At 37.6% G+C, this 11,433-nt stretch overlaps 1 protein-coding gene across 4 annotated transcripts in view; it reads right to left on the reverse strand.

Annotated features, from left to right (window-relative positions):
* ESRRG (estrogen related receptor gamma) overlaps nt 1-11,433 on the reverse strand; it is a 342,621-nt gene that overhangs the window by 40,091 nt on the left and 291,097 nt on the right. For all 4 annotated transcript variants that reach the window (XM_008630337.2, XM_017730040.1, XM_017730038.1 and 1 more), the window contains one exon: nt 7,844-8,005. In XM_008630337.2, coding sequence (XP_008628559.1) covers nt 7,844-8,005 — 162 coding nt within the window. The remainder of the gene's footprint in view (nt 1-7,843; nt 8,006-11,433) is intronic.

Raw genomic sequence — 11,433 nt, forward strand, 5'->3', positions numbered from 1 at the left:
AAAAAAAAAAAAAAAAAAGAGAATGGAGATTACAGTAAAATTAAAAAGGTTAAGATACATTTAGACTTCTTACCCTCTGGTAATAAGATTAATTCCTTCTTGGCTTAGAAGAAGGAAAACTGCTACTGAGTCATCTGCAATTTACACAGACCTAATCTAGTAAACCCGTTTGTCACACAAGAACTGGGTACAAAGGTGAGTATTGTTGTCCCCTGAGTGGAAATACTTGCTTAGACCTCGATTCTGCACAGTGCTGCAGAGTCCTGAGGTGGTGAGTACACACAGGGGGACAAAGGAAACTCTCAGCTCCCACTGATACACTGACTACTGATGGGGATTTATCCCTCCAGGGCCAGGTCCTTAAACAACAGAGGCTGGCACAGCACATTTGACTTGTACACCCATGACAACTGATCCTACCAAAGGCTCCTGGTCTGTCTCTATAGATTAACTGAACAAACTATGATACGTAATTTAAAAAAAAATTTTTGTTGTAGTATCTGACCATGGAACAAGCCCAAACAATTTCCTGCAGTTTTAGTTCGCATATTTGTACACTCCCCTCAAAAACATCTAGATCTGCTAATGGAACAGAATAATAATTTTTCTCATTCTTTTCCCCTCTTCTTTATTCCATTTAGCAGTGCATTTGAAAACTTGCAAATATGCAAGGGGGCATTTGCAGCCTCCTGGTACTTCAGTGATACAACATCAGTGAGCAAGGAAGCAGGATCTCTAACTCAGTCTGCAAGTCACCCGGGGTAATACAACACTTGATTTTGCTGGAAGAATAATAGCAAATGGCTGCTACATCTTTTCATGCTTTTGCATTTAAGACTCAGAAACTAGCCGGTTTTTGTTTATAGAAAGAAAATGAAAAGCACTGGCATTCATTACTGTTGATTTGCTCTCTTTTTATTAATCATTTCTTATTTTTAAAGGGCCACAGGAGTGAACAACATAATGCAATGGTAGGAAGATATTTACCAATTTAGCACCTCATTATAAAACTACTCAGAAACCTCTTTGTCTCTCGTTTAACATAATAATTATTAGTGGCAACAAAAGTGGATCCCACACTTGCACCATGATTAGCAAGTGATGAATTTGGGTTGAATATATTGCATTTTTCTAAGTAAACCTTATTATATCCCAAATCCTCAGTCTAAAAAACATCTAATTTTAAGAAAATAATTTATACTCCTGCTTAAATGCATGTTTCCAAATTAACCAGTGATATTCTATAGAAAACGGCCTCTTTTATGCTTGAAGTCTCCAGCTGCCACACAATTTATATCTCTTTCCTCCCCTCTTTGTTTTTCAGCCATTTTCCCTGAATGTCAAAGTCAATTTAGTGCATTTCACTTTGCTGAATAAATCAGAGGCGAAATCCTTGCTAAAAGTGAAAATTTGATTTGCTAAAAGGAGCTTAGGGCAACTATTAATCAATATATCCAGAGTGTCAAAGCTAAGGCCATGATAGACATGCATTCATTTGGAGATTGGTTGAGGCAGATAAAGGGGGACACTGGGAAAAAAAAAAAAAGTGCAACAGCCAGACAGTGTAGTGTGAATGTTGGGGGCATGGGTGGAGGGAGAGAAAAAAAAAAAAAGGTAACCAAACAAAAGGCAGACAGTCACTCAGAAGGAAAAAGCAAGTACTTGTACATGAATAAAAGGTGAACTTAAGAGAGACTTAAGAGTCACCGTTTAATTTTGATCTTGAGAGAAGAGGATATTTTTAAATAAGGGACTTTTTGTCCTAAAAACTCCCGCTATGTTAAAAGATAAAAATTGAGCTGAGTTCTTTTGTTACCTGCTAATTCCACTTTTTTACTTTGTTATGATTTTGGTGATGATTACTCTTAAACTAGCTTTTTCAACAAATAGGTAGAGATTTTGAAGTTATAACTGGCAAGAGTTTCAGCTGCTTTTTTGAGTTTTACTGCACATTTATTTTATATTCACATATAATTTGCAGGTGGTGAGATGTTTATATGTTTGGGATTATTTTTTTCCCCCTTGGTTAATTTAATGCAAGTAAAAAAATGCCAGAAGTGACTAACCTGGAAACCAAAGTGCTTTTATTACCCCAGGACATCTATGTCTAGCATTATTAGAAACCTCCTCACTTCTCCAGTACTGTCTCTCTCAGTTCTGAAGTGGAACTTGCAGACACACTAGGAGTGTATGCATCTCTAGCTGTACACAAAGCCACTACTCTTTTGTACTGAAATCAGCTGAAATTTTTAAAAGCCCAAACAGATCCTTTGGTTACTACCTTTTGCCACAGTACAGACCCTTGCTTTGTTTTGAAAATGCCAGGAGACTTGTGGACGTGTTTATTCCATGCATTATCCTACCTCTTCCTCCCTGCCTTGCAAAATCACTTAAGCCCTCTCTGTGATACTACCTTCACAATATAAAAAAAATGAAAATTGCCACCGTTCCTAGCACTTCAAATGACAGGACAGATGAACTGCTGGCATTTTAGGCACACTGCTGTTCCATTCTGCTTAAGAGAAACCCGAATCAACATGGTGATCTAAACCCCGGCAGTGTTGGGTGGTCCATCCATGCTAATGCTCAAAAATAAAACCGGCTGCCAATTGCTGATTTCCCATATTGTACAATTCAGTGACAGAGGTCAAGGAAGTCATTAGTTTTTGAGAAACCTCTTGGCTGAAATCTCTACCCTCAAGGCCCAGGGAATGGTCTGCCTTAGATCACATGTCACACAAGCTGTGAGTTCAAGAACGTTTCCCTCATAGGAAGAGCAGGTCTGGTTTCTGTACTTAAAGCATGTTTGTAGAAGGAGTTAAAGAAGGGCAGATACCAGGCTTTTGATAAAGTGTCCCAGTTAGCACACTGAGAAAGGGCAGGATGTCCTGATTCCCCGGGAGGCTCAAGTTATTATTACTGCCAACCTCTTAGCACCTCACAACTCATACTCCATTCCATGTCACATGAGCAGCGAACACCACATTTACATGTCCAGCTGTCTGTGGAGGGACAGGCAGCATGTGATGGGGTGCCCTCAGAAGCTGCAGGACTGCATCTGAAATGGCCCTAAATCCTGCTAGCAGCACAAGAGACTAGAGAAGGCTGAGCACAAAGAACAAACTTTACACCAGCAGGCAGCATGGTACAGACATACATACAGGAAGACACCCGTCCCCCTTGCAGAGCTGAGATTCTCTACGGGCTGCCCCAGTAACAATCCACAGAAGTCATTGTGGTAAACTTTTTTCTGCACTTTTACCTACATGAGGTGGTACTTCTGAAACACATGGTGAGAAAAGGGCATTTTAGAAATGACAACTCTGCTGCAAATCACGTTCTTGTTCAAGTATTAGAATGTCAAACTACACCCCTGAGAGCTGCTTTGGAAAGGAAAGCTTAAATATTGTCCTCCACAAAGAGTATGCTGGAACAACAGTGTTTCACAAAACATTAACAGCAAAATAGTCAGAACATCCTTGTATTTGTTACATTAAAATAATGCCCTTTTTTTCCACTTTTTTTTAAAATATTAGCACCAGTGGCAGTATCAATTTCTAATATTCCCTTCCCTGAACACTGTTCTGCTAAAAAAACAGTTGAAGACAAGCAGGCTTATTTTACTAAATAATATAACTAGTTATTTTTGATGTATTAGTCTGATTTACTGTTTCCAAACAGTTTTTTCATCTTAAGTGCAAAAAGTTGATTTCTATAGTCTGGTTTATGTTTTTTCATGCATGCAAATTTTGTAGAGAACGTTTTGTCTTTAGCTTCCTGTTATGCACATTTTTAAGAGCTTAATGTTTGCTGCCTCCACTTAATATGAAAGAATGTTGCACATTTTGGTGAATGTCAATGAGAGAGTCACAAAAATCGTGCCGAAACAACTCTGTTACTGTGAGTAGGTATCAGCAGAAAGCCACCCTCTACAGAGAAAGTTCAATTAATATAATGCAACCAATGAAATGCAAACACCCCAAAATACAATGTGATGGGGAGGAAACTCAACTACCAGAAAATACTGAATTAAGAAAGGCTTCCTTATGTAAAAGATAAATAAAGTAAAATAAAGTAAAATAAAGTGAAATGAAATGAAATAAAATAAAATAAAATAAAATAAGTCTTGCAGAGGCTTCCTAATATATTTACAATTTATTTAGGTCAGTTAGTAGTTTTGTCTCACCAGGCAGGAGACCAAGCAGCATCAGGCTCTTCCCTAAGCACCTTCAGTATTTTACTAACAAAGTTACAGTACATCAGAATATTTTAATCTGACACAAAGAACAACAATAGATCTGACTGCTGGCCTGATAATCTTCTTATCACACCCTGTGAAACCTAGCTCTAATATTTGACTGAGCCTCCATTACTCGGCAACACATTCTAAAAAGGCCAACAATGGAGAGAGAATGAAGTGGAGTGTGGAAGTACCTCCATATCTACATAAAAGAGATTAGAGGCGACAGCGTTCCATTTTACAGCTCAATCATATTGTGTTAGCATGCGCTTATCCGAGCGCGGATGAAATTGAAAGAGAAATAAAAAAGAGTCAGGCAGATAGGAACCATAAAAGCGAGGCATGAGCAATTTCCAAGGATATAAAAGGATGCTAATGGCGGGGCCCTGTCATTCTTAAAAAGGGCTATTAGGGCACCATCATCTGTTCTTGTGCCCTTACGCCTCTCTAACTAAAGTCAAGCATTTCCTAATGCCATTGTGATCTTTTTCTTCTTCAGATAAGACATGGTCATGTTTCATAACAACACACTCTCCATTTATTTGATTTATAAATGCAAGGAGACTAATTCTATTTACTGATAAAGCCTTTCCATATATATTTTTCTTTCAATATTTCCTTTTGTAGATGGTATAGACTTTTTGTTCAATAAAAGCAACTATTGAAATATTTCCAATACCACAAAAATACTAATGATTTTATGAAAGGACTTGAACTTTGTGCAATTTGAAAACATTTTTTAGTCTATGACTGAAATGGGAAACGGTTGGCCAGGGCAGAATGAATATTGCATTGTTACCTTTTCGTAGATAATCCTATTAAAAGACTTTTTTTCAGAAGAGCAAAAACATTGCTTCGGCTTCCTCCACAAAGACAAATTTTACTTTGCAATGCTTTAGAGCTGAGATCTTTATTAGTTATTAAGCACCTGATATATAAGGGCCTTTAATTACACTGAACCTTAAGAAATCACTATAGTAAAGAAAGATTTGCTGATTGCTGCTTTGCTGTGCTAGGCACAAATTCACTACTGGTATAATTAATCGACTCTACGAGATTTACACCAAGGGTTTACTCAGTCCACCAAGCTGCAGTGAACTTTTATGCAATTTGCACCCCTTTCCTAATTCATCCTTTTGCCCATCCTGTCATGCTTCTGCCTACAGTAACATTTGTTAGCTTAGCAAACAGGCAGCACCAATCCAGGCTCTTCCAGAGGTTGTTTTGTGCCAGACATTAGCTGAGCGTAGGCAGTCCGAGCGGAACCATACTCCAACACTCAAAACCAAGCCAACATAATTGCCCTTTAGCATGTCCAGCCCTTTTGCATTTTGATTTTTGTGATCAAACGCCAGACAACAAGCACAGATTTTATCACTGTCCTCTGTTACCTGAAGGCTTGTAAAAAGATTGCCTTTATTTCCTGGGGTTTTTTTAAATTCTCATTTGTAAATTAAATCAGGTAAGTACAATTCCCTAGGGTGGCTTTACCGCTGTAGGTATGGTTTGAGTTTACTCTGTACTAAAATGCTGTCCTTGTGGCAGGTAAGTTCCTCAAGTGGTTTAGATCGCAGACTTTAAATTTTCAAGGCCAGCTTACAGCATCCAATACCTTCTCCACACTAACCAAAGCCATAATTTTAAAGGCTGCTTAGTCTCATCCCTCTGCTCTTACCATCCCTCCAGCCAAATCCAAGCTATACAGCATACTCACAAATCAGACTGACAAAAGTTCTCCTGCAACTGCTACGGAGCATGACTGACTTCTTTGAGAGCTACTCTATTTTGGTTAAGGTGATCTAGGTATCTTCCAAAGATGAAACTCAAACTCACCTACTTAACTCATTTTGACTTAATTTGGGGTGCTTTATTAGCAACCAGTGTAAGACAAAGTAGCTACTATAATACAGAGTGATGTTTAAATTAGTTTACAATTTGCTTGGGCTCATCTAGAACTGCTCTGAACAAAGCCATTCAGAAATGTCAGCTGTGTTCCTAACCACTGTAACAAATTGTTGCCTGAACGCTGCACACCTAATGACTTCAAATTAGCTGCACTGCGATATTGCCTGACAGTTCGTTACGACTGTTAGCAACATAGCCGGCGTATCATGACCAATAAATTGGTTTCAGTGTGGGCTGGGAAAGGGACTTCCATCAATTTGATTAAAGAAATTACTGTAGCATTCAAAGCATAAAGACAAACTAGTTTAAGGAGACAGAAATAAGTTAACTGTACCAGAAAAACATTGCTTGTGATACAAGAGCTTGTTTATACACCGTTTGTGGCACAGAGAATGACTAAATTCCAACTGACTATTTTAGTGTCTGTAGGCTGTTGTCTTTCCTCTGAAGTGACCAAAAAACACTTCATAAAGGTACAAATTATTCTTCACTTTGCTTTTTATACGTATATTGTGTTTATATTTATCTAAGATGACCCAGAAGAACTGGTTAGCACAACAGAAAAAAAAGAAACAAACAGCAGAAATATTTCTTTGCAATTTCTTTTGAAATTAGAAAGAAAATACATTTAACTCTGATAAACAAACAGCTGACCGGATTATTTATTCTACTATTAAGGAGTTCCAAAATCACATCTAAAATGAGAATGACGTATTACTCTGAGGAATTAAAGGTTATCCACTCTCATGCTTAATAAGGCTCCACTATCGAAATTAGAAAACTAATGAGCTGATGAAAACACACCAACATGCTCACTCATCTGCTGGACTAGAAAAATACCTTAAGAAACAAGAGAAAAAGCTGACCTTTTTTTGTGTGACTTTACCATTTGTGAAAGGTGACAGACTGAGAACCCTGGAGACTTCTGTAAGTTCGTCTGCTATCTCACAGAGCAAGAACAAACACCTCAGCACTGGGGAGGGGGAAAAATACACCTGAAATGTTATCTGAAGGAATTGCTAATCTTCTGAGAAACTGCTTTTGATGACCCCCATTTTTCTTGCTAATAAGAGTGCCAGTCAGCTTTTATAATATCAGTGCATTTATGTGACACAGACTGCAATCCATTCCATGCAGACCAAGGAAATACTAAGTTGTAAGAGGAGACTTTTTGGGACAATTCAGTTCTTTCTACTGAATTGCTGGTACAGTTCAGTTCTCACACTAGATCGATCAATGAAGAGAACAATTCCTCTGTGCCTTGCCAAAATATAACTGAATTTTTTCGCCTCCTGTGGTCAGTAGTGCTGCATTTATGTAACAGAGGAGCAAGACTTACATTCAAATACTGCTGAATCAGATGACTACAGAGGAGAGGACTTATATGACCCTTTATACCAGGCTAATGCTCTGGATAGCAAGGGAAGTTTACCTTAATAAAAGCAATACATGAAAAAAAAAAAAATTGTCTAAGCAGCATCTAAAACTCATTAACATGGTAACACTTGCAGCAACAGCACCACTACCTCCAAGGTAAGATACATGTTCATCTAAACTATGTTCTGTGGGAATATTCTGGAGCCTTAGGAAAACTTTATGCATCGTAGGGAGAGAAAAAAATATTATTTTTTACCAGCACAGAATAACCCATGCGATGATTTCTGTATGTTGTCTATTTGTAATAAATACTGTATATACCTGGAATATGCTTAGCCCATCCAATGATCACCACCAGTTCTCTGTCTGCCAGGTCACAAAGAGTGGTAAGTGCTTTGATGTCACTGTCTGGAACAGTGGGGTCAGGCATAGCATAGATCTTCTCTGGTTCAGCCACCAGCAAATGGGAGACAATCTTGTTATCTGTAAAAATGGTCCAGAACATTACAAGATCACCAGTAGCATCATTCTACATTGCAAACAGATGGCTCAGATTTCAAAGTGCACAAGAACTTGTCTTAAGACACTGAACCTAATTACACCATATTGTAACTTCATGGCCTTCTACAAGTGGTTACAGCACAAACAGATATGATCCATTAACAGTGTTTATCAAGCCAGACATGTATGTTCTTAACATAATAAATTTAATGGAACATAAAAATACATGACCCCCTTTTATTACCAGAGTACAAACTTTATAGGAAAAGATTAATGCATTATAATGTATTTGGGACTGTGCAAATAGGTAGGTTTTGCCTTTATCTAATTACCTGCAACCCACCCCACCCCTTAAAGGCAGGGGTATTTTTGAGTGAGTAAATACCACATGCACTTAGTCAATCACTGAAATCTGTAACTTCTGTCAGTGACCCCAGCTACCATTCTTTATGTACAAAACCAGACTCATGATCTCCTCATTTCTAAACAGGAAAAAAACAAAATCAAAGAGAATAAAGAGTGTAAAACTAAGCAAAGTATGAAAGTATGCAAACTCTACCTCTGAAAACTGGTTTTGTGCAAAGAATGATACTTTATCATAGTCACACACTGCTTATTTTTATCTATATAGCATTTTCATTCATGGGTTAAATATTTACTTTTTCATTCAGATGACTTGTGAAATCTATTTGGAATAATCAATTAAGTTATATGGAAAAGTGCTGAGAGGAAATAAGAATAAAAGAACTTGCAAGACTTACAATACGGTGTTGCTATTCTGTAAGTAGGATAAACATAAAATGTGCACTATATCCATGTGAAGGCACAATGGAAATATTTTATCTCTATACAGGCGCCTGGTTTATTACTCTGAGAAAGCAGAACTGAAAAATGGGAAAAGGACTAATTCATTAAGCCTCCTAATACAGGGTACATTACTATACTTCCCAATATATTTACATTTTACTTTCCCTGATAGGTACATCTTTTGACCTCAAATGCACCATCAGAATTTAAAGCCCAAATGGCACCCTTTGTGATTTTACATTAATCTGTTCCCTTCAGTCAGATCAAAAGTTATTATAGGGCTTGATATAAATGGGATTCCACCATGAGAAGACACCAAGTATTTTCTGAGTGCAGAGAATGCTGCCAGAATTAGTATAATTTTCCCCATCCGCATGCAAGTCACAGGATGGACTACACTGTCTTCCTGCAATGGAAGCTGACTGGGATGTGTTTGCCCAGCAGTGTCAGAGGGGATCCCTACTAGTCCATGACGTATTTCCATAAAATACTCAATTCAGATTTCTGATACTTTATTGCTCTTTAGTGACAGAGACTTCTTGATTCTGATATACTGTCTCTACAATTTTTGCCTTATTCCAAATATGTGTGTCAGAAGCTGTGATATATGTTAGTCCTTCATATAGTAAGTGCAAGAGCCAACTGGAAACCATCGTATCAAGCATGTTTTATTACAAGGGGACATATTCATGGCTTTATATGAACCATAGGAACTACGCCAACTGATGCAATTCTTGATCTCAGTAGCCTACTGATTATCAAACTGATTAATGAGGAATTCTATTCTTATTTTAAAATGACAGATGGTAGTTTTAACTTATACTGGCAAACAGCCTTTGCACCTTTTTTATTTTTTAAACAGTCTCTTCATAACCTGTTCAATTTCGCACAGAAAACATGTAAGTAAGAAAAGATAACATTATTTCTTCCCAAATTCCAATATTTTTAACTGGTTAGGAAAATAGGATAAATTAATTACCAGTTTGTCAACATCCAAGCATACGCAGCTGAGGACTTCTACTTTTTGGGTTTTTAATCCATGAGAAATGAATGAAGAAGCACCCTCATCCCCAAGTTCTGGGGTTTTTCCCCTGCAGCATAAGAAATGGCCAAAGAACCACTTTCATTCTTGTATGAGGTTCCTCACCAATGGCATTCTGTAGATGATTTAGGAATATTGTGTATTTTGACTAGGATTTGCAAAATCTCAAATCCTTTTTATTTTTGCCATCAATAAGATCTACAGGCAGGCCATTAAATTTCACAGTGAAGCTGGAAAATACAATAGAGATCAGAAGCAGGTGTAGGTAAGATCTTCCCAACATCTGCTCTTCCCTTATAGGGGGAAAAAGCTACATGTATTGGCACATGCATTAGCACAGAACATAGGAAAATTCTGAATGTACTGAGAAAACTCCATCACTCAGGAAATTGAATAGCCATGAGCACTGTTTCTAGGTAAATCTTATTTAATGTTTCCTTAATTAGAATCAATAGAACCCAATTTTCATTCCTGTGCCTTTGTTATGCACAAACTATCAGTCAGGGTCCAGAAAATCTCCCAGGCTACTTCCACACAAAACGGATTCAACTGTTTGAAGTCTGGACACTTATCTGTCAGGATTTGAAAACTAAGCTTTTAAGTGTTTGTTACAAAATTGTTTGTACTTGGACCAGCTAAGGAAAACGGAGGGAGGCACTCAGATAATGAGTAATGATTTATGAGGAGGTTAGTTTATCTCAGACAACTGGAGCTAACAGAAATCGGTGTAGTTATCGCCTTATAGGTAATGTAATGCACCATGTTGCAATAATCTTGGGTTTACACAGAGATTCTTGCATTTCAGTACAACTGCATTAACCTCTGTTCATATCTTAAGGGCTTGGAGCTTTTGGGTTGGATTTTTTTTTTTTTTTGTCTGTTTGGTCTTGGCTTTTTGTGGTATGTTAGGCTATCAACATTTCTACTCAATGACAATATCAAGTAAATGAAAAACTGACAATCTGTGCACCCAGGAAAACTAAACCTCTAATGAAATTAAGCATTAGAGTTTATTAAATTTTATTGTATTATCAGAAAGTTTTTATTATAATGTGCAAAATCTGCTTAGTGCAGCCCTAGATTGTATTTACAGAACAGTGGGACAGCTTATAGCGGCTGAGTAGAAGATGCCAGATTGGACAATTGAAGGAATATAATCAGCATAATGTTTTTTGGAAAGGCAAAAGGAAACTATGCCATATGTTCACTTAAGCCTTAATTTTATGTAAAACTGGCTGTTTTTTCTTTGACACAGCTAAAATGCCCTTTCACTTACAGTTCAAAGACTGTTTATTTGCTCTCCAGATCCCCATATGCTCAAACGTATTGTACACAGCACTGTCCCCTACTGAGGAACACCATCGGAAACAGATTCCATTTTCCACACAGCCAGGTATTTTCAAGGGGCTAAGACTGCCATGTGTGTTGTCAGAGGCTTAGGGGCAGAGGCAAATGGAAGACAAGGAGGAATTTGCCCTCTTTATTTCACTGGCTTATTTATCCATGTTAGGAGCAAATTAACCTCCTCAGCAGGAGCAAGTGGACGTGTGTATTCCCATTT

The sequence above is a fragment of the Corvus brachyrhynchos genome, unplaced genomic scaffold, assembly GCF_000691975.1.
Source record: "Corvus brachyrhynchos isolate BGI_N302 unplaced genomic scaffold, ASM69197v1 scaffold101, whole genome shotgun sequence".
In the NCBI taxonomy this organism is placed as follows: Eukaryota; Metazoa; Chordata; class Aves; order Passeriformes; family Corvidae; genus Corvus; species Corvus brachyrhynchos.